At 41.8% G+C, this 24,247-nt stretch overlaps 1 protein-coding gene across 5 annotated transcripts; it reads right to left on the reverse strand.

Annotated features, from left to right (window-relative positions):
- Positions 1 to 1,573: 1,573 nt before the first annotated feature.
- LOC311257145 (uncharacterized protein) lies at positions 1,574 to 22,960 on the reverse strand. Of its 5 annotated transcripts, none has more exons than XM_084352617.1 (13): positions 22,890 to 22,960; positions 20,443 to 20,584; positions 19,904 to 20,067; positions 8,831 to 8,924; positions 8,483 to 8,608; positions 8,343 to 8,402; positions 8,161 to 8,217; positions 6,056 to 6,082; positions 4,584 to 4,622; positions 3,689 to 3,853; positions 2,379 to 2,442; positions 1,969 to 2,073; positions 1,574 to 1,730 (listed from the first exon to the last, which is right to left on the reverse strand). In XM_084352617.1, the coding sequence occupies exons 4-10, from the start codon at positions 8,919 to 8,921 to the stop codon at positions 3,696 to 3,698; spliced, it is 558 nt and encodes a 185-aa protein (XP_084208743.1). In that variant the 5' UTR covers positions 8,922 to 8,924; positions 19,904 to 20,067; positions 20,443 to 20,584; positions 22,890 to 22,960; the 3' UTR covers positions 1,574 to 1,730; positions 1,969 to 2,073; positions 2,379 to 2,442; positions 3,689 to 3,695. The 5 variants fall into 5 exon arrangements, with proteins under 5 accessions (XP_084208743.1, XP_084208741.1, XP_084208742.1 ...); XM_084352615.1 differs by having other exon boundaries at positions 20,443 to 21,255; XM_084352616.1 differs by having other exon boundaries at positions 22,886 to 22,960.
- Positions 22,961 to 24,247: the final 1,287 nt, after the last annotated feature.

A 24,247-nucleotide genomic window follows, 5' to 3' on the forward strand; every position in this document is an offset into this window, starting at 1 on the left:
AGACTTTCTGGTTTCTCTAATCCTCTATGACAGTGAACTGGATATGTTTTTGTTTTGTGGACAAAACAAGACATTTTGAGGATGTCAACTTGGGCTTTGGGAAACACTGATCATCATTTTTTTCTTTACTCATTTTATAGACCAATTCATTGATGGATCAAGAAAATAATCAACGGAGACAACAGCGGAAATGATAATTTGTGGCACCCTTAGTATGTAAAATAACAAAGCTGAATTACAGGTGATTGTATGGTATATTCACAATGTCCCATTATTGCACATTATTCACCATAATGTCCCGTAAGTCAGAGAGAAGTAGTGATTGAAAGCCATGGAGAGACAATAACCCAGAGAGAAAAACTGAGAGAAAAAACAAATAGAGCTTAAATGGAGGATGATGAGGAGGATGAGTTGTAAAGTTTGATATCCACAGGGAGAAATGATTTCCTGTGGTGCAGTGTGGTGGGAACAAATTACCAACATGGCCAGTAAATGTTGATTTCTACCTTGTTAATTATGCAACAAACACTAGGCTGAAAATTATAGCATATTTTAGAAACATACCTGCCACAATCAATTAACATTTGTAAATGTATGTTTTCAGCCCGGATTACCTCCCTCCGTACACCGACACCCCCCACGGCTGAGTCCCACAGATCATGCAAAAATCTGTCTTCTATCAGCGTTCCCCATCACTTTCTACACGACACTGAAAGAGTCGAGCATTTCATTGAATTTTCATTACCCAGCGCGGCTGCACAGTGTGGCAGCCCACAGGCTCCGTACGTGCAGACTATCAATCCAGTCCACCATTCATTGGCTGAATAGGTATTCTTCTGTGTGTGTGTGTGTGTGTGTGTGTGTGTGTGTGTCAGGGGCAGCAGTTTAAACAGCCCACGGTTTACACTTATACTTCCACATCCACGCCTGGAAGCTGTGATTGACTGGAAACCTGACTGACAGAGTGAGCTGTAGCCTCAGGGTCGATGGCCTACATGTTAGAAAACCTTCCCACCTGGGACTGAATGGAATGTTAGTCACAGCACAGACGGGAGACATGTTAGATTCAGGGCTCTAACTAAGGATTATTTAAATTATTTATTGCTCTGATGACATTTTTATGAGTAGTGGCCATTTTATACAACTCACTATTCAAGTTGTTGGTTTTATAAGAAAAGAATCACAAAACAACCCAGTGAGCAAAAAGTGGTGTAGATCACGCCATTTATGGACATGCAGAAGACGTCCTCCGGGGAGCCAGAATGAAAGTTTTTTATATGTCTTACCTGTATAGACGGCAAATAACGATAAATGATTAATGACGACGATAAATGACGTCTAAAAGACGTCATTTATGGACATCCAGAAGGCGTCCTCCGGGGAGCCAGAATGAAAGTTTTTTTATACATCTTACCTGGACATTGTATAGACAGCAATTAAAGACGTCTTTAATTGTAATTCATATATATGTGTATGTGTGTATATATATGTGTATGTGTGTGTGTATATATATATATATATATATATATATATTTAAATAAAAAAACTGAAAAGTACACCAGCTGAAAGGAAGTAAAAGGTATGAAGGGGAAGGGCTGGTGCCAACGTCCAAAGCAATTATTGAGTGTAGCCACCAACCCCAACTCTCCCAGGGGCATGTTTGAAATGGTCGGCAGCTGCACTACTTACTTGGGCCTCTGTTGCAGTCGGGTCCCATTTCATGACAGCAGCTACAATGAAAGCAAACAAACAAACAAAAAACCCCACATGTAAAGTACATAAATACAAATGCCACTTTGAGGCTAGCTTGCAGGAGACATGTACACATAGTTGAAAATAAAGTAGTCAATGAATCAATTAAATTAAATCAATTAATAAGTAAATCAGAAATCAAGTAACATTACATCAAGCCCGACATTAATCAACATTCCGCTCATTTCATAACAGTACTTTTAAAAAGGACCATACCTTTTATTGCTGAAAACATTTTTTTCCCCTCAAACTTCAAACATCTTATCCTTCTTCCCCTTCCCCTTCATGTTGAAGAAGGTCATCAGCTGATTGGTGAAGAGCCTAATTAAAGACAAAAAAGATATGCAATTATCCTTTGTGCTATATGCACACACAGGAAGTCAGTAGGCGTACTTAGTGTTCAAGGCTAGGCAAACTTCAAATCATCAACTGAACTCTCTCAACCCCAAAATGAAAACAAATTGGGGACACAAGACAACCAAGGCAGAGCTAACCTAACATGATCAACTGTTTTATTTATATAGCGCCAATTCATAACAGAAGTTATCTCATTGCACTTTTCCTAAAGAGCAGGTCTAGACCATACTCTTTATAATAAATGTGTAATATTATGAGTAAATAAATACCTGTCCAGCACTTTGTGCGTGCAGTCCTTAATGTCTTTCCCCCCACTCTTGCCAGCTGACAAACCTATAATTAAAAACAGACATGCAAACATATTAGGGGTAAAAAGGTGAGAACATTGCGTCGATAGAGAAAACTGAGTACAACTAGTGCTGACCAGTGTTTTGTTGCCCTGAAGAACATTGTCAATTTTAACAATAAATGCATCAATCTGGTGTACTCTTGAGAAAATTGAAAGATTTGTTAAACTTAAATATTAATTATTTTCCCACACAGTGTATCAGCAGATTAAATACAATAGGCATATAGAATTTGCCCAAAAGATCACCTCATCCTTAGCCTGTAAAAGACAAAACAAGAAAACAAAAATTGTGTTGGAAAATCAGTTCTAGTAGTTTATTGTCATTAATAATGCAGTCTTCCAATGCATTTGGGGAGATGGTAATAATGTTCTGGCGCGTCAAGAAAAATAAAATGACATTGTTTCTACTACAATGTGCTATAATTCGTTTCTCTAAACTGATGTTTACCTCTACTCCTGCTGTTATTTAGCCACCAGTATTTATTACACGGCTTTGTTGAATACTTGATTCTGATTGGTCAACTATGGTCTGTTATTTCTGAAGAGCAGACCGCTGCTATGAACAACAGTTTATTGCTATGGACGTAGTTCTGATCATAGACTCTGGAGTCCAATCATATCAATCCGAAGAAAGGAGAAAAAAACGTTTTAAAATAATTTTTAAATCAATATTTGGTGTCAAATTATTAATTTCTATATTAAGTATCCGTGTAATCCTGCATCACCCTGTTGGGATTAATTTGGCAATAATGACTGGCTCGCTGTACATTATCCTTTACTTAAAGGGTTAACCTCCCTCACTTTACCCAGCAGCTGGGATGCAAGACTCGGGAGTGTCTTGGTTCTAAAGAGCTTCAGAGACAAACTTAACTACAACTACAACTACTACTACTACTTAACTGTTAATTTCTTCTCTGCTCTGTCACCAACACCTGTCTGCTCTGAGCTCAGCCACATCACTCTCTCTTGTTCCACCACACACTCTTTTAAAAAGGAGCCACACTGCTCTTATAACACCAAGTTTAGACATTTCTAACAATGGACTACAATTTCCTTGACTAATCTAACGATTATGCAAAATTATCACAGTCAGCTCAAACAATTTCAATCAGGCTACCATTTTGACAGGCCTAATTTCAACATTAGCACATAGCAGTGCTGCCTGTAGTGTCGGTATCACTGCAGTCTCCATATGAAAATAATTGGCATTAGAGATTGAAAACATCTTACCAAGGTATCATTTTTTTGGATGTCCAGAAGAGAAGCCTCCTCTCTCTGGAACTCCTCCAATGTCTCCATCCTGTTTATGAGTTGCAGTGTGATGTTCGCCCCTCTGCAGCTTTTTAATTACATCAGTGAGAGTCACCAGCTTTGTGATGACTATTTTCTGGAACTCTGGCAATAAAGAGAAATGAAGAGAAACTTGATTACTCACCGTAATCCTGGTTCTCTGATAACAGTAAGGCATCTCAGCCTGTGAGAGAGCGCTCTCTAGTAATCCCAGAAAAATTGAGGATTCAATTAGTTCAATTAAGCTCCCCCCAGTTACATGTCGAAGTATCCTTGAGCAAGATACTGAACCCCAAATTGCTCCTGATGAGCAGTTGGCGCCTTGCATGGCAGCCTCCGGCATCAGTGTATGAATGTGCGTGTGAATGGGTGAATGTGGCATGTATTGTAAAGCGCTTTGAGCTGTCCGAGAGGACTGGAAAAGCGCTATAGAAATGCAGACCATTTACCATTTACCATTTAGTTACTCAACACTTGATTCAACAGGGAAACCTTAACCCTGTATGATAAAGCCTTTGATGTTTCATTCAAGAACAAGGTTATCAGGAGATTGTCCTAGACCCAATGACATAAATGCCCTGTGGCTGTAACACACAATGTGTTATTGCCACAATGCCAAAGCAGCAAGATGAAAACCTGAATTCTGCAAACACAGTTACAAAGAGAACGCAATGTAATAAAACATAACTAATTAGTCTGGTTCTGACATGGAAATATCCTTGTACTTGTATACTTACTTGCTTCTGGCAGGGGGAATACTGTGGACTGGGAAAGAGACATTGCATGCTAATTTGATGTTCAATAAAACAAGCCAAGTGGGACTGGCAATACTTACGACTAGTTGACCTGTCCCGGCCCACGGACCTGGATGAACCTGTGCAACCCAAAACAGAAACATTAGTTAGTCACGATTAGGGGTAGGCGATATGGGCAAAAAATAATATCTCGATATTTTGGGGGATTTTGGCGATAACGATAATCAGTCGATATCCTTTAAAATGTGATTGGAATTGTCTGAGTTAGGGCTTGTGTCCACCAAACGCGCTTTTAGCGCTGAGAGCGCTCAAAAACTCATTTAAAATCATCATGCGTTGTTCTAAAGATGTTCTAAATCACCTGAAGTACCGGTAGCTTCAGGGACTGGAGGTGCCTGCATTTTCTCTCTGCCTGCCGTCTCTTGAGTTACCAGGCGTTGCCGCACTAAAGTGGACCATCACCTTCCCCTTCACCAGCCCACGTTACAACGTTGTCTCTCCTGAATCCAAAATAACTCCATATAGCAGAAGTGCTGTTCTTCGTCGACCATTTTCATCGCTTTTCTCTCCTCCCTCAGCCATCATAACCTGATGACGATTAATTTTGTCAGGGTAGCTAACGGCTAGCTGGAGCTTCATCTGATTGGTCCTTGTACCCAGGGCTCCGTCTGATAGGCTAAATGTTAGCATGCTCACGGTGCAGGCATGCTGCATGTAAACAAAATGATTTTTCTTATTCATCGCATGTCAGGCAGTCTTTTGCGATGTGTTTATCGCACATGTTCATATTGCGATGATGATGAAAATTCGATTTATCGGGCAGCCCTACATGTCAGCATCTGTTTTCAGTCCCAATTCAAGTTGAAGCTGCCTCCATTAGTTGAACGCGTATCCGTTGTTTATTCGGGTGCCAGCCCGGCTTTGGTTGTAATTTCGTTTCGACTCACGACAATGCCGCTGATAAAACCTTTGTTTTCTTCTTAGTATGACTTTTTAGTGGACTTTGTGTGGTGGTGGGTCGTTTGCTGGCTGTAGCAGAATCCATTACTACCCAAACACTAGTTTGGGTGCCCCGCGCTTGTCTTCTTCCCGTATCCAAGTTGAAAGCCATCGAGGATGCGCATTCAGCGTCATCTTACGTCACGTCCGCAGGACTGCGCGGGAAATTTGGACACTGAATTGCAGTACATTATGCAGCACACAGCCTGTTCAAGGCAATGGAGAGATACGTGGGTGGGCTCATTCTTTTTGGTTTTGAACGCTTCATCACCCATTAGCATTAAAAAACTTAAAATGCATGTTTATTTTTTCACAAATCCTGCTCCAAGTTCCTTTAACAAACGGAATCAGAAGTTGTTTTCTGGGGTTTTGAAAATATCTTTGGTTATGGCACTGTCATAATGAACAGCAAAAGGATGACAAATGTAATAAGACAATTGCAAAAAATGAAATTGCAGTTTAATATTCCTAATTACAGCTCAAATACTGTCGTTTCAGATGGGGTGGTAAAAAATAAATGAGTTAAAGAACGTAGATTGTTTCTAATACTTACTATTTGTATTTTCTTGGGCCTTGGAGCCTAAGGGCGGGACAGATATGTCAGACAGAAACTATCAGAACAGAGACAAAGACAGCAGATTGGCTGGCCACTTAATGTTGGTGGTGAGTGATGTGTTGTGCTTTTATCACCCTACTCATTGTAAGCTTGTTGTTAGCTGTGTAGTTAACCCTCTGTTAACTTACCGTTAAGTTAACTACCTTGCTAATGTAAAAACCCACTTGCAGCGTTTTTTTTCCTGTCATCGCAAAAGTGCTTCATCCCATTTTTGTGGAACTGTTCTAACAAACTGACAGCTGTGTTGTGTGCAGAGTCACAGTGTTATAAAAAAAAGACATGCAGAGGTTTTATTCTGAGCTGAGTGACTTGATGCTGTGTGATACTGGAATCTGAGGGCAAAGACCGCTGTTCAAGGAAATGACGGACTGCGCTTAAAAGTGGTAACTTTCAATAGTCCTAAGTAACAAACTATCCAACCAGGATGACTCCACTGATAAATGTGTTTCGATCTGGGGTCAATGAGGAAATAAAACAGTGTGTCTGCTCTAGGGCTGTAACGATTCATCGAGTTACTCGAGTTACTCGATTACAAAAATTGGTCGAGGCAAAAACTCTGCCTCGAAGCGTCGTTAAATTCCTATGACGCGCAGGGATCTTGAATGTTCCACACGGACCGTTGTTAATACTACTGCGTAAAGTGCCGTACACGGACACGGAGAGCCCTCTCCGTCGCCGGAGAGCCGGAGAGCCAGCCGGAGAGCCTGACGGACAGCCTCTCCGTACTCTCCGGGCGCGGAGTGTCCGTCACTCCGTCGAGGGGAAACGGAGATGGCAAGGGCTGTGATTGGTCCTCTAAACTCACGTCCTCACGCTGGTTCTCCAGCAGCCCGGGGGTGATTGCATTGCGTATCCGCCACCACGACGGAGAACTGCGAAGGCTCGAGATGACATGCCAGAGCAGAATCAGTTTGTGCGCGTTTAAAAAACGTAGCCTAGATATGATATCTGCTTTACAGACAGTTGAAACCGACGTGACATGTTCTCTCTCTCTGTCTGTCTGTAAGTGTGTGTGCACGTGTGTTTGTTTACGTCGGTCCGGAGCTCCTACCTTCGTAAAACAGAGCGGAGGAGAATTGTAGATGCGCGACGATGAAGAAATTATTAATTAAATGAACACGGTCCGGACCGGTTCTATAGGAAAAGTGACCTTAAATGACTTCTGTTGTGATTTGGTGCTATGTATAACATAAAATTATATATAACACAGCATGTGTGCACACACATAGGTTGCTAGGTTACCATAGCAAATAGGCCTATCCCAGAGATTATATATTATTTGTTAGCAGGTGGTTAGAAGGTGCAATCCCTTTTTGTAATGTTGTATAAGACAACACTAAGGCAAAATGGCCGTTACTATTTAAGTTTGTATTGATTCATAGTGTTACATGTTATACATGTTTTACAGTAAGTTGAAACTGTATTGTTATTTAATTGTTTGCACTTGCACTAAATGAGTAAATTGCAATAAAGTTTTGGAGCCAAATGTTGGAGTTGTAAGAAATACCTCTGTTTTTTAAAGAAATAAAAGCCAAATGGTTGATCATTTTACAGCCACATCATTTTCGTCATGCATTATTTGTTTTGGTTGTTTAAAAATGCAAAAAATATGTATATACGATTAATCGATTAATCGATCGATAAAGTGCTAGATTAATCGATTCCAAAAAGAATCGATAGCTACAGCCCTAGTCTGCTCTGTAAGAGGCAGGAGGCATAGAGAAACTCAGAGTTTGTTTGAGAAAACCTGCCAGTGAGCAGGTTAGGTTCACGGAGTCAGTTACCACGATAACAGACCCAGAGTTTAAGTTCCCTCTCTTTCTGGAATTGAATACAGTTTCCCTCATCTCAGGCTTAACAAACTCAGGAGTTTTCACTAAACTCCCTTTCTGGAATACACCCCTGGACAGGCCCAGTAAGGCAACAGAATTACTTACAAAAGCAGATTCAACAGTGCGTTGTAATAATGTAATGTAATATATTTCAAAGACTTAACTCAACAATCTGGTTAAAATGTGCATGTCATCTCAGCAGCAACTCACCATTCTTTGATATTTTGACTGGTGGGATGGGAAAGGGGGGTATTGTAGGATTTACATCTAAACAGAAAATGAGGGATATCAAAAAAATAGCAATGTTACTGTACAGTTTACTTTATTTTGTACTGAGCACAAGCAACTTCTCTATACACCTTCAATGAATGCCACAAGAAACATTTCTGTACCTCTATTTCTCTGTTTATCCTCCCCCTCAGCAGTCACCTCAGACAGGTCAGATCCAGATCCTTTAAATATTAAAACATGTTTCAATTGTAACAACATGAATTTGCATGTTTTTCTTATTCCACCAATGAAGAGGACTTACCTGGAACAACAGTTTTTGTTTTTTTGATCCTCCTCTCATGTGCTTGAACCTCCTTCTTATCCTCATGTTGTTCAGCTTGGTTGGTCTGATCAAATTCTTCACAGTCACAAACACTTGCTTCAAAGCCTACAGTTCATGCATGTCATCACAGCTTCAATATATCAATGTATACTCCACATAATTCCTCACATTTGAACAGATTTGCAGTAATAGTTTTACTGTTGTGTCAAAGTATAAGAGGTTACTTGAGGTAAATTTTCTTTTAAGCAAAGGAAAGGTTTCCCAGTCCTTTGTAGGGGCCACATGATGTTTAAAGCAATATTTCACCCTCTTCTTTGGCCACCTTACTGTTTTTCTGTGTCATGTCAATCCACGTATCAGGGATGACCCCCTCCATTTCCTTCCCATTTTCCCTCCAAACTGCTCTGGCGTAGAGCATGACCTGCAACAGAAAAGGACAGAAAATGTATGGATCACTGTTGTTTCTGTGGTACCATGTAGTAATCTTCAAGGTCATTCAATTCAATAAAAGTAGTTTACAGGGATTCAAACAGGTTAGGGGTAAAAAAGATGAGAACGTTGCCTGGATAGAGAAAACTGGGTACAACTAGGGGGGTCCAGGGGTATGCATTTGTCAATTGTATGAACATTTGTCAATTTTAACAATTGAATGCATCGATCTGGCCTACTCTGAAGAGAAAATTGAATGATTTGTTCATATTAAAAAATAATTATTTACCCTTGCATTGTATCAGCAGGTTAAATACAAAAGGCACATAGAAATTACACTAAAGACTACCTCACACCTAAAGCCAGTACAAGATAAAACAAAAAGTGTGCTAGAAAATCACCTATTAGTAGTTTATTTAATATGTATTATTATTATTATTATTATTATAGTTTTCCACTGCATTTTGGGAGATGGTAATCAATGTTCAGGCACAGCAAGCAGAACAAAAGATGTTAACAGGGGTAGACAATAAGGGAAATATGATCACTGGCCCCACCATTGTAACCACTGGCCCAGGAATCGATCACCATAATAACGAAAAAGAACAATTTGATTTAATAACATTTATTTTAATACTGCAGTACTGAGGTCAAAAAGTGCAAATACATAAATCAAAGTGCAAACAGTGCTGCATTACTCAAGCACAATCAGTTCTTCCTCCATCTCCTCCTCAGTTGGTTGATTTTTGCGCCCCCCTCCCTGTTACAGGGCATTTTACTTGACACTTGCTAAAAAAATAAGATAAGATTTACAGCCTCACCCCACACCATGTTCTCTAATGCAGACATCAAGTTTAAATATTTGACCGACAGTGTTTTACAGGAGGATGATCTGAACAGCTGTTCTATTCACACTCAAAATGTTTTTTTGTCTTTTCAATGTAATTTTCAATCTATGAAATCAAACTGTCTTTATTTTTGCCAAGCTTCTCTCAAGTTTTACTCTTTCAAATAATCAACCATTTACAGAACTTTTCAATACGCTATTTTCCTACTTCTTCTTCTCATCATCATTATCATTAATTATTATTGTTAATAATATTGTTTAAAGTGAGGGTCTTATCATTTAACAGAAAAATACATTATACAATCAGCAACTTTTGCAGCCTTGTCAGTCTGATGGCGAGTTATCACCTTTCTGTCATCACTAACATAACATAACCTGTGTGGGTCACTACACTGTCATTGGTCAGGCGCGCACACACTGTTATCGATACAATTGGCTGTAGAGTGTGACAATCTGTCAATAAAAATCAGCCAACAGTTCTCCTCCGATCTACATTGATCTCACAAGTCGCCTCTGTTAAGTTTGAATGACGGAAATCTGTCGTAGCGACGGAGAACTTTAATCCATGCTGGCCCCACCGGGCCAGTGCTTGGAGCGTTCTGGTGGCCCTGACGGTTTTAAAACGTCCGGGCCACCGGGCCATTTATATTTTCGACCCCTGGTTAATGTTTGATAATGTTTATATTACAAACTGAAACTTAAACAGTACATTTACTACTACTACACAACTTAACTGTTGATTTCTTCCAGGGTTTTCCCTGGGTTTTTTTGAGACCAAGGTGGCAAAGGCTGGAGAACCTGGATGACATGCGCGCGTGCGAAGTGTGTGAGCCGACCTTGAGAGTGTGATGTATTAAGTGAAAAATCGTGATTTTACTAATGAAAATCTTAGTTTACACCAAGATGGATCAAAAATATTAAAAAACCACAACAATAATACCAAAATATTATTTATTATGGATCCACGAAATCAACCTAGGAACAGATTGTACAGTTTTTGTCTTTGCATGTGACTGTCCGCATTTTTTTGGCTTTGTAAAAACGCCTGACCGGATCCTTCCAGTCCAGTGTGTCTGGGTTTTTTTTAAGAGCGCCTAGGGAGCGCCAAAGCCGACCATAGGAAAACAATGACTGTCCGAAATCACTCACTACTAACTATATAAACCTGGCGTAGGGCTGCACAATTAATCGAATTTTAATCACGATCATGATTTTGGCTGCCACGATTAAATTAAGATGATCATCGCGATATTAACATTTAAAAAGGCGGGCTCTGTTGCATATCAAATCAAGCACTTTCTCAACCCAGTAGTCAGCCAACCACTAGGGGGCGAACGAAAGGTTAGGGCTTCATTAAGCTGCCTAAATAGCAAGCGAGCGCACCCTGCAGCAGCGGCAGCCTCAAATTATATTCAACAGTGTGACACCCCGTCCTGACATACAGTGACACGAGCGAGGAAAAGTGATTAGAATGTGTCCTTTTCAATCAGCCTGTCCTGACGTGCCGCGAGCGATATCGCTCCGTCCAGCTATGCCGCTCAACCCTGAAAAAATCGCTCAGTCTGTCTCTATCTGGACAACATTTTGCGGCGGTGTCCCGCCCCTAACACTTCTAAAACTTCTAACTTCCTAAACTCCTTCTCTTTTCAGAGTTGTGTCTGCACCACAGGGCAACACAACTAACTTATTCAACCACCTGAAAAAACACCACAAACCCAAATATGATGAATGCATGAAGGCCAAAGCTAACGCTGGTCCACTAGATCCCCGTCCGTGTCCAGCGCCAACCCAGACACTCTGGCCTCGGTCTTTTGGCAAAGAAGGCCGTTATTTTTTTCATTTCTCTCTCTCACTCTCTCTCTCTCGTTCTTGCTGTCGTCTGCCTGCCACACATGAAGTTGAGAACTGACGTTACACTAGTGACTTCTGGCTTTTAACACAGACACTAATATTTTAAACTAAACGATAATCTCGTACCTTTATCAAAGTCCTAGAACGTCTCTGCCTTTATCCTGTTGGAAGTCGTAACGCTAGGAGTTGTTGGAAGTAGTAACCATAGTAACGATCTGTTAGCGTGCTGGAGTGGGAGAGGGAGGCGTCACGTGACACACATGCATACGATGCAAACGCTGGTGACGTATGACGCTGGTGACGTATGACGCACGTGACGTTCGCGCTATGTGGAGGGTGACTGTTCCCCATCCGCCCTGTAGAGGCACTACAGTCCTCATATTTCTATTGTGTGAAGATGGTTGGAATCCATCATTTTCTGCCCCCACCCTATTTATGCTTCTCACCTACACCTGTCTGCTCTGAGCTCAGCTGCTGTCACTTTCTCTCTTGCTTTACCACTGACTTGCTATGCTCTTTAAAAAAGGAGCCACGCTGCTCTTATAACATTTGGAGTAGAATTTCCTTGATTGTGGAATCTGACGATCATGCAATAAGATTGTGGTCAGTAATTGTGATCGGCCTAGACAGATTTTTGCTTTTAGAGGTTTTATTACAGAAAGTGTATGAAACCCATGACCAAAATAGTCAGACATTCTGTCACTGTGTTACTTATGGATGTAATTATAGTGAAAACAAATTATTCCCCTTTTTGCTGGGCACCCCCTTGAACCCACTCAAGGACCCTTGGAGGTCCCTTGAACACACTTTGAGAACCACTGATTTAAATTGATGTGAGGCATTAACATTACATTAAAGCAAAGACGGCTTGCCAACCTTCAATATGAATGTTCAATGCCATGCTGCAGAGGAATCAGGACAGATCCATTGTTGAAAGGTAGGCAGGCCACCTTGTGATTGAGGTATTTTTCCTTGACTTCTTTTCTTTTAAATGTACAGCCACTCTTTATGTACACAATGTTCAACAGCTTTGACTGACATGGTGTGTCAAAGAAGTCGAGAGTGTGGCTCTGTTTTATTTCATCGCAAACTACTGTCCTGTCTCCTCTCCTCTCTTGAACAAAGGCAAATCTCTCATCGTCCAGCAGGAAGCAGCGGTCTCTCCGTTATGTGGAAATGTACATTTTTGGCTTTGCCTCAGGCTGTGCATAGGAATTCCTCTGGGCATGTTCAATTTCGGCAATGCATTTGAACACCTGTGCTAATGGTTTTTGGAACACCTGAAAACGAGAGACATCTTCGTGGATGTGTAACAAGGCATGCACATTGTACACACTGAATGTTTTGCCATAGAGTGCAGGTAGACACAAAGTGCCTGATCAGTTCAGAGGAAAAGTCCAAATAGGCAGCTCTTGTTTCGTCATCTGAGTCCAGCATCAGAATCAATCAGAATCAGAATACTTTATTAATCCCCGGAGGGAAATTATTTTTGTTCCAGCTGCTCCGTGCAAAGTAGAGATTGAAATAGCATGAATGGAAACATGAGATAAAGATAAAGATATATAAATACAAAGTAAAGTAGACAACAAAATAAAATAATAAAGTAGACAATCTCAAGTGTACAATGACCACTCCAAGTATGTACATATATACAGTGCAATAAAAACATGGTATATGGGAAATATACATAGATAAACATATATATACATATATAAATATATATAGCCATTTGAGTCTGATCATCAGAAGGAGGAGTTGTAAAGTTTAATGGCCACAGGTAGGAATGACTTCCTGTGGCGCTCAGTGATGCATTTTAGAGCAATTAGTCTCTTGCTTAAGGTGCTCCTCTGTTTGACCAGAGCGTTGTGGAGAGGGTGAGAGCCATACTGCAGTATCGCCCGCAACTTCGACAGCATCCTCCTGTCTGACACTGTTGTCGAAGTGTCCAGCTCCACTCCCACAATGTCACTGGCCTTCCTGATCAGCTTGTTGAGTCTGTTGGCATCTGCTTCTCTCAGCCTGCTGCCCCAGCACACAACAGCAAACAGAATAGCACTGGCAACCACAGACTCATAGAATCCTTAGCATGATGGATACTGCCACGGTCAACGTCAGAAAATGAGCGTACAGCTTTGAGGACACAGCATTTTTTAGTACGGGGTCCCGTGTCGCACAAACTCGCTGGGCATCTGGCCTTTGAGCATTTTAAGTTTTTGTGAGATATCACATCTCTGTCTCACAGAGAGCCTACACAGTTTTGGGCCTCTGGTCAGATACACCAACATGCGCCTCACAACTACCAAGCAAATCATATGCATATAGTCCAATGCAAAGGCACTCACACAGGGAATCCCAGCAGCTATTAAAGGGCTAGCCCCAGTTTGATGGCGGGAATACTCTATGCGACTAAATGCGTCATCTGTGCGCAAAGTGGATGTCAGTTGATTGAAGACGACTCTTCTTTCGACATACTGGCCTTTCACTTGGCACCTCTCACAACTGTTATGCAGTATGACCTTTAATGCATTTTAAATATGCTCTTGCTGGTGCATCACGAACAAAGGTGTGAATATTTATGGCATACTTTTTAGCTAGATACACCAGACCATTCTGTCGGAGATTCTTGAACTCCTCCAAAAAGTCTATGAGATAATCATCAAGGGGCTCAGGTTTGTTTTCTCCGCAGTATAATGCCACAATAAAGGGATTGAAATTGTTGAATTTTACTAGTGTTGGCCAGAACTGAAGCCTGCTACTTTTAAAGATGGGTAGTCCATCAATGTTTACATCCAAGCTGACAGCACTATGTTGTTGTCTGAAAGCAGCATCTTGACACAGTACACGGGAAATGCCCCCCTCTAAGCCATAATATACATACTGTCCATTGCATTTTGACTGACTGTCAATGGCTTGAGGAGTGGCTAGTAACGTGCGTGCATCTTTGGGGAGTACATGTACAGTACAGACCAAAAGTTTGGACACACCTTCTCATTCAAAGAGTTTTCTTTATTTTAATGACTATGAAAATTGTAGATTCACACTGAAGGCATCAAAACTATGAATTAACACATGTGGAATTATATACTTAACAAAAAAGTGTGAAACAACTGAAAATATGTCTTATATTCTAGGTTCTTCAAAGTAGCCACCTTTTGCTTTGATTACTGCTTCGCACACTCTTGGCATTCTCTTGATGAGCTTCAAGAGGTAGTCACCTGAAATGGTCTTCCAACAGTCTTGAAGGAGTTCCCAGAGATGCTTAGCACTTGTTGGCCCTTTTGCCTTCACTCTGCGGTCCAGCTCACCCCAAACCATCTCGATTGGGTTCAGGTCCGGTGACTGTGGAGGCCAGGTCATCTGGCGCAGCACCCCATCACTCTCCTTCTTGGTCAAATAGCCCTTACACAGCCTGGAGGTGTGTTTGGGGTCATTGTCCTGTTGAAAAATAAATGATGGTCCAACTAAACGCAAACCGGATGGAATAGCATGCCGCTGCAAGATGCTGTGGTAGCCATGCTGGTTCAGTATGCCTTCAATTTTGAATAAATCCCCAACAGTGTCACCAGCAAAGCACCCCCACACCATCACACCTCCTCCTCCATGCTTCACGGTGGGAACCAGGCATGTAGAGTCCATCCGTTCACCTTTTCTGCGTCGCACAAAGACACGGTGGTTGGAACCAAAAATCTCAAATTTGGACTCATCAGACCAAAGCACAGATTTCCACTGGTCTAATGTCCATTCCTTGTGTTCTTTAGCCCAAACTAGTCTCTTCTGCTTGTTGCCTGTCCTTAGCAGTGGTTTCCTAGCAGCTATTCTACCATGAAGGCCTGATTCACACAGTCTCCTCTTAACAGTTGTTCTAGAGATGTGTCTGCTGCTAGAACTCTGTGTGGCATTGACCTGGTCTCTAATCTGAGCTGCTGTTAACCTGCGATTTCTGAGGCTGGTGACTCGGATGAACTTATCCTCCGCAGCAGAGGTGACTCTTGGTCTTCCTTTCCTGGGGCGGTCCTCATGTGAGCCAGTTTCTTTGTAGCGCTTGATGGTTTTTGCGACTGCACTTGGGGACACTTTCAAAGTTTTCCCAATTTTTCGGACTGACTGACCTTCATTTCTTAAAGTAATGATGGCCACTCGTTTTTCTTTACTTAGCTGCTTTTTTCTTGCCATAATACAAATTCTAACAGTCTATTCAGTAGGACTATCAGCTGTGTATCCACCTGACTTCTGCACAACACAACTGATGGTCCCAACCCCATTTATAAGGCAAGAAATCCCACTTATTTAACCTGACAGGGCACACCTGTGAAGTGAAAACCATTTCAGGTGACTACCTCTTGAAGCTCATCAAGAGAATGCAGAGTGTGTGCAAAGCAGTAATCAGAGCAAAAGGTGGCTACTTTGAAGAAACTAGAATATAAGGCGTATTTTCAGTTGTTTTACACTTTTTTGTTAAGTACATATTTCCACATGTTTTAATTCATAGTTTTGATGCCTTCAGTGTGAATCTACAATGTCAATAGTCATGAAAAGAAAGGAAACTCATTGAATGAGAAGGTGTGTCCAAACTTTTGGTCTGTACTGTACATGATCCCTTAGAATATGTAATAAGTCATTTAAAGCTATGGTCTACGATTTGAAAGATTTATCATTATTATTAACATCATTTAGATGGTGGTTATGACCCAATAGTACCACCTACACAATGTGAAGAGTAAAAGGAACCAAATAAATCCATTCTCTGTAGCACCTGTAAAACTGAAAAGAAATTGACCAATAGGAACCATCCGACCCGGATGGCTCCTATTGGATCAATTTTCCGATCCAATCCTCCCTCACTCTCCTGCTCCTGCCCACGTCTGGTCCCGACCCACTTCCGCATTTGAAACTACAAGCAGACAAGAGGTTTGTTTTGCCCTGAGCAGTTCAGCTGCCTCTGCTTGCCCCACTGACAAAGAGTCAAAGAAAGAAAGTCTATCACTGAAAAGACACAAAGCGGAGATGTGAAACAAAGAGGGCTCAAACCCGAATAAACACCGGGTCATCATTTGAACGGTGGCGAAAGGTCCGTGAAGATATGGACCCGATGCTGATACAGCGGAGTTTCTGTTTTGCAGGTAATCGTTTGTCTTTATTGTGGATGTTGTGACAGATAACTTTCATGCTGATGCTGGCTTATGACTGTGAAAGCTGCCGTTAGTTTGTTTCTGTGTTATTAGACGGTGTCTGTCTCTGCAGTATTGTCAACACTTGTTTACTTGTTCGACGGAGACGTTAGTCTCTATGCTAGCATTGTAAGCTAACAACAAGCTAACATTGCTATCATGTTTACACCAAATTAGCCTATTTATTTGCTCGTGGCAGCTAAATGAAGCAGCAAGTAAGATGAATGAATGGATGAATGAAACCCCAACGTGAAGCGGAGGGGTTTCGGATTTATTTCTGGATTTTTATTTTATTTGTCCGGATTTATTTCTCCATAACAACCTCTCGCCCGGGCACTGCTCAACTGTTTTGCTAACCCTCCTCCCGGTCTTGTCCGTTTGTTTTAAACGAAGCCTTTGCTAAATCAGTATGATGGATTATCATATAGGCGTTACGATGTGTGTATTTATGTGTCTTATCTGTCATTAACAAGAGATTACGGTTTACGGGCACGTTTGTGTCGCGGTCTGGTGCTACTCAGACAGCAGCTGGGACACACACAGCTGGTCCGAGACTCACACAGGTTTATTTTTCAGCCACAATGTGTAAGCGATCGTTGTGATGAAAGCTGACGGCAGCATATGTAAGTCTCGTGGCCCTCAATAACTTTTAGAAGTGGCTAACTTAGCTGTTGATAAATAGTAACTTATTACCTAGCTGTAACGTAGTTGTAACATGCTAATGACGTTACGCTAGCTTGGCTGTGGAGCTTAGCTGTGGACATTGTAATGACTTACAAGATTTACGGGAGTTTTGGCTTGTTGCTCTTGTTGCTTGGTTCGGGGGGGGTGTGTCGCGGGGCTCCGAGGGGAGAGCGATACGAGCTCAGAGGGGAGGGATTAAGGAGCACAGAGGGGAGGGGTGTGTGTGGGGGTGGGGATGCTTTTTTCAAACCTTTTTCAGATCGTAGACCAGAGCTTTAATGACCTATGAGTGGTTTGGTGTCTGGTACTCCACTCTCTCAAGTCATCTTCTAGGTTTTTAACTTGTAAATCTGGTTCAGGATTCAGAATCTCCACATCTGAGTCAGACATCCCAATGTCAGTGTAAAAGTCTGAACCATCAGTTGGCACACTGGTGTTGTGGTCATCAATATTGCGTCCACCATCATTGGCCGCGTTTCCCAGATTCGATCGTTCTTAAGGACTTAAGAAGGCTCTTAAGAAGGGTTCGGCTAAGAAGGAGCGCTAAGATACGGGTGTTTCCCAGACGCGTTCTTAACTGCCTTCTTAGGAGAACCTTAAGATCAAGCCAAAGAAGCTTCTTAAGAAGCTCTTAGTGGGAGCTGTCCACCGCGGTGCTGCTGTGCTGAATCAATCGATGCCAGGCAAATCGATCACCCACCTCTTTATCAGCGCATAAGTGTGTGTGTGTGTGTGTGTGTGTGTGTGTGTGTGTGCGCGCTGTCAGACCGGGCTGTCCAGGCAAAGAGATCCAACGGCCGTTGGATCTCTGCACGGGGCAGCCGGTACTTTGCCTGGACAGCCCGGTCTGACAGCACGTCCAGTGGGGAGAAGTGCTGACGCACGTATGCATTTATGTAAACCGTCTGGCTTCGCGCACGGCAACGCTGTTGGTTCGCAGGGAGAATGTGCTGTATTGCAGCCATGGTTTCTCACACGCGCGGACTTTGGCAACGCAGAGTAGCAGGGGAAGCCTCTCTGGATGAGGTTCAGCTGAGTTTAATACATCTGTTCCCTTGATATCTGTGAAATGCCACAGGGTTGTTGTTTTTTTTATGTGTAGTACTATAAACTCATATATGCAGATGTTGCGGAAAACTTAAACGTGTAATTCAATAAAAAGGTTTTTTTCATCTACCATTTTCTTTTTTTTTTTTCTTGCGCCAGTGGTCCGCAGCTATGAGCGCATTTCAACATTGAGCATTGTTTTATTATTTCGCAAAGTGGATGATATAAATTTCCCTGACGCGCTTGATCACTGAGCATTCGGTCACTAAGAAGGCTGTTAAGAGTGGGTCAGCTCGATCTTACATTTCCTTCTTAGTGAAAGATCTTCTTAAGCTAAGAGCGACTCTGGGAAACACATCCTTCTTTCACAGCGTTCTTAAGAGCGCTCCTAAGAAGATCTTAGCACTTAAGAGCTTCTTAACGAATCTGGGAAACGCGGCCATTGTCAGTTGTCAAAGTCTGGTCACTGACGTTGGTAGTCACTGTGTTGTCATCATTGTCGGACAAGAGAAGTTCATTGATGTCCGCTTTCCGCTTTCTCGACATTTTTAAATAAGCCATCTGTAACCACAACAAATTAATGTCTCTAAGGATTTTTAAAAGGACAAGCCTATACCTACATCCAACTAATAAACAATTCACCTCCCTGTCAGAATGTACCAATTAAAATAATTTAGGCTAATTGGAGGGAGGCTTAAAAAAAACAAAAAAACACTACTTTTTCGGGGATTCAGCAATAAACAACAAAAGATATAAATTCAGTTCAGTTCAGTTTCTCAAATCTGTCCTGAGTAAACCCTCTTCCCAGACAACTCAATAAAGGATCTGAGGCAATGTTTCAGTTCAGTTCAGTTCTTGCCAAATGAGTATACCCTCTTCTCAAACAAATCAGCAAAGGATCTCTCTAAAACAAAAAAAACCCCCAACATCTCCGACATTGTCTGTGTTAACTCTGGTACCGGGCAGTTGATCGTCTTTGTGCACACATGATATAGGCTAAGTGACAGGGCGAAGTTCTCTGTTTTGCAGAGGTCCAGGAATGTCCCGAGGCCTGCATGGCAAAGTAGACCCAGCTCCAATACACAACGGCTTTTCTGAATACTCAAATCAACCAATTGCGCTTCAGAGGAAAACACAGCACGCATCTTTCTTGCCTGTATCTTTTACTCTGCGTCGAGATTTTGGGAATTATTACTTTAAAAAGTAACAGCGGTGGTAAAACTGTATTTTCCACTATGATGGTTAACTTTGCAATTACATGCGTGCCGAACTGTGGGGCCAGATCCGTACGGATCACGGATCAACTGTGGTCAGTTACACAACTGGCCTACTCTGTCACTTCTTGTCTGATGACACCTGAACATAGACAGTTACCTTTATTGATGGAGGGATTGTGGGTGCCCAGATCTGTGCGGCAGGAGGAGGTGGCGGTGGGAATCATCCAGAAGCACCGGGGAACCAGGAAGTGGAGGCCAGTAGCTCCACTGACAGGATGGAGATCTCTGGTCACCTTCCAACAGGTCCTGATAACAGGAAGTCTGAAACATAGAAATCCATGTATTGAAACCGACCCAGTCTGAAAGCTGCAGCATATGATTATGAAAAATATTACTAATCATAGTGATAGCTCTTATTAGCTTTTTACTCGCAATGGTTTTATTGCACTTTCAGCAATAAAGTATGTGTGGGGGGGCTGGGGTGGTCGATAGCGGTCGGCCATTGGCGATGGACGATGGCATCGTTTATCGGCCCAACCCTATTTGGAATAAAAATATTATCTTTTTTCCTGACTTGACTAATGGATTTAAGAGCATCAACATAAAATTAAACAACAGAGCAAACCATTTTTCTGAACAATATCTGTTGTATACAAAAAGGGAAGAGACTGTAACATTACTGAGTCTGACTCATACCCATATGGACAGCAGAATTCAAATTTGAACAATCCAGAATCTGTATATGCACTACATAATCTAGTGACATCAGTCCAGCCGTGCCCTGTCCCTGTCTCACTCTTTGACTCAATCTCTGGACGACTCGGAGAGAGAGGTTGACCTGGTGGAGGATGATAAGACAGAAAACAGCATAGTGTTAAATATAGACAACTATTGCAAAGCAGGAAAATCGTCCTGTAAGGACTCTCTCTAATTCTGACAGACATGCTACTGAAACACTTCCTTTAAAGTGCAACTTTATTTTGTGGGGTTTTCAAATGGAACCGCCCCCTCAGCTGTAAGCAAACAGCAATGATGTGGGAATGAATGTGAATGTGTCCACCTGCCGCTGAGGAGCTGCAGTGGCGGGTGGACACCTTCACGACACTCCTTTCGGATGGAGGGAGGCGGTTATGGGCTGACTGCGGCGGCGTCTCTCCAGTAGATGGGATTGAAAGGATCATTTTTGGTGGTCAGTCAGTTTTTAGGAGGGCTTATGAAAATGTCATTTTAAAGCAAATTTTGGTACTGGACTGCAATGGAAATAAGTCATGTGACTTTATTGCAACATCCTGGTGAATTTTAGTTTTGTATGCACAATTGTGTGTTGTATTCGAGAAGCTACAGAATTATATTAAAACCTGAAAAAACTGAAAATAATGGATATCCTTTAAAATGTTGTTTAGACTTTTGTGTATAAAGTGTATCTGTACACAGACTTAATCCACTTTGGAGACCAATTGTGTTGAAATGAGGTTGACACACAAAGAGGAGGTAGAGGATGAGTACTCACTTGAGAGATGACAGAAAGAGGAAAAAAGAGAGAGGAGGGAGGAAAGAACAAAGTAAAGCACAAGTCACATTATTTCGCTTCATTTGTCTTAACTGCTGACAAAGTGTCCTTGAGCAAGGCAATGAGGCTCTATTGCTCAGTAGTGGTGCAACGGATCATCATTGATCCGTGATCCGTTCGGATCAATATCTTCGGTTCGGCACACACGTGATCCGCGGATTGATTTATGAAAAAAAAAAAGTTGTGCGCATGTTCAATCCACACACTTGTTAAGTTAACTTGGTCATGGCGAGCGGAGGAACGGAGGAGCTTGAACGCCCCGCGTCATTTAAATACCCTGTATGGGAGCATTTTGGCTTCCCTGTCAGATATAATGATGAAGGAAAGAGGTCAGGGCCGTAGCCACCATTGAGGACACCGAGGTCATGTCCTCGATACTTTTTTCCTTAAGTTTCGTTTCATTAAAACTGAAAGTAAACATGGTCGCGACGTGACTGCAGGTCTATTTTTAGAACGGCAATTAAATGAATCGGAGCCAAGATGCAGCGTAGTGGTAAGAGGCTGCATCAATCCAAGTTATCATTTGTTGCAGCAAGAGAGGCAGAGGATGATCAGGCAAAGAGGAGGAAAGGTGAGAATTGTAATAAGCTAAGAGAATGAGAAAAATAGTGAACGAGCCTACAGATGCAACAGATAGCCAATAGAGATGCTAAACTGTAACCTACTGTAAATGTAGCCTAGGCTGAAAAATGAAAGGACATGCAATGAATCAGAATATTTTAAGGCCATGTTCAGTCACAGTATGAATTATCCATCAATAATATTATTTGGATGTTTGGATGGATAAGTAATAATGTGACTAAACATGGCATTAAAATATTAGGTCAAATTATAGTTATCATGACTCAGTAGTATACTTAGACTTTTCATTTTAAAAATTCAACAGAGAATGAGACAGGAGAGAGAGATGAAGAGGTTGAAGGGACAGAGACAGGAGGAGAGGAGAGAGAATTACATAATAAACAAAAGACAAAGTTATGTTTATTTGTCTTGTCTTTTTTTTTTTTTGCTGATCCGAAAAATGATCCGATCCGTGACTCTGATCCGAGAAACGATCCGAACCGTGAGTTTTTTGATCCGTTGCACCCCTATTGCTCAGTGTGTAAATATTTTCACATTTCCCCTAAATGCTTATGGAATTTGTCAATGGTGAAAGTTTGAACCAGCCAACAATACACGGTCGGTCAAACATTAAAGTCAATGCGCACATGCTGCTAGCGACGCAACGTATACTGTATGAAACATGCATTTAACATGAACGCATATTCAAACTACATACCTGGAATTCGTGGAATCATGTTAACGTGTACATTGAATTGTCAAAGCACCAAGTCATGCTAGGCAACCGACAAACTGCTAACATTAGCAGTCTTTTCACTCACCAGAATGCTATCAAGCCAAACAACCTCAAGCAGCAAGCTAAAATGTTTTCCTTGCTAGCTAGCACGTTCATTTGGAACAAACAACATTTGAATTAACGTTAACTGGATCATATGTGACTAACGAAAAAGACTAATGAATGATAATACTTTGGGGAATCACTTAATATAATATGATATTACAACTTACTTACAAAGTCCTTGTTGGGGAGGGCAAGTGCAACTCTGACTTCATGGAAACAGCCTTCGTGGGTGTGGACTGATACAGTAGGTACTACTTCAAAGTGGCCATTTCACTCGCGGGGAGCGAGATTCACGCAACGCGTGAAATGTCAATGACAACTGTAGCCACTAGGTGGAAGCATAGTACTGAATTGCAGCTGAAACGATTTTGGGACAATTCCACATTTGACCACAATGTAGCTGCAATGGAGAGTGGCGCTGTTTTAGGCTACAGGTAGAGTGAATGGAGAAGGGGACTGCTAAACCGTATCAGATTGATTCAGACTGATTGTTTCACAGCGGTGGGACACCTCAATTATCCGGGTGACCTTGGATAATCACTTGTGCTTTCTTTGTTTTACAGTAGAGCTAAACTACATTAGTCGTTTTTTAAGGAACATTTGTTTACTGGTAAAATTGCCGACCTGAATTATTGTCCCAGTCCGCCCCCGTGAGCCTATATCACGGCCTGACTGGATGTTGCTTAAATATAAGAATAGCCAATAAAAATATCTGATACCCTAAAGACATCTGAGGTTGTGATTTTGCTCGCTCGCTGCAGCCACGGCTAATAAGCGGAGGCAGAAACAATTACGCACAGCCTACAGAAGTTTCTACGTCCATACAAGCATTTAAGAAATGATTCTTATCAGTTCCATAATTCAGAGAGGATTTTTACTCAACGAAAAAATGTATAAAGATCAGCTTTTAGGTTGAAGACACGACAGCAGCACGTATGTCCAGACGTTGATAAGTGTTACGACTGACGTATAGCTCCCCTGGTAGAGCAGCTCCCTCAGTAAGCAGAACCTTCTGCTAGTATGAGTTCGAATCTCAGTGTAGGCTGTAATATTAGTTAATGTGTTTTCTTTTCTCATCATTATTATGATCGCATATGGCTCCAAGTTTGAGCAAATAAATGAGCATTTACTCTCCGCCGGGCCGCGGCACCAGCTTTCCTGCTTGTGTACATAAAATATATTAAATTCTGACACCACAACTGTAGCGTACCGAATATCAATAGATGATAACCAGAAAAAAAAACGTTCTATTGATCTGATTCACCGGCTTCATGGACGTCGGAACTATTTTCTGATCAAGCGATGCCAGGCAAATCGATCACCCACCTCTTTATCAACGCATAAGTCACACACAGCGCCCCGTGGTCGTCCCCTCCCCCCCACGTGCAATTAGGCTACGCATGTATCGTGTGTGTGTGTGTGGGCGGGGTGTGGGTGCGGGTGTGTTGACGGCCGCGTAGTGCTTTCTACCGATCCAGCACGGATCCACCAGGGAGGGATTGTGGATTGGAATGAGGGTGCCATCCATG

The sequence above is a fragment of the Pagrus pagrus genome, assembly GCF_965226575.1.
Source record: "Pagrus pagrus genome assembly, chromosome: 5".
Lineage (NCBI taxonomy): Eukaryota > Metazoa > Chordata > Actinopteri > Spariformes > Sparidae > Pagrus > Pagrus pagrus.

Coding starts and splice junctions, on each gene's coding strand:
- LOC311257145 (XM_084352617.1), bottom strand. CDS start 8,921: ATGCTCTACGCCAGAGCAGTTTGGAGGGAAAATGGGAAGGAAATGGAG. Junction 6,083..8,160: donor AGTCAAAATATCAAAGAATG/GTGAGTTGCTGC, acceptor TCCCGCCCTTAG/GCTCCAAGGCCCAAGAAAAT. Junction 3,854..4,583: donor CCGGGACAGGTCAACTAGTC/GTAAGTATTGCC, acceptor CTTTATTGCCAG/AGTTCCAGAAAATAGTCATC.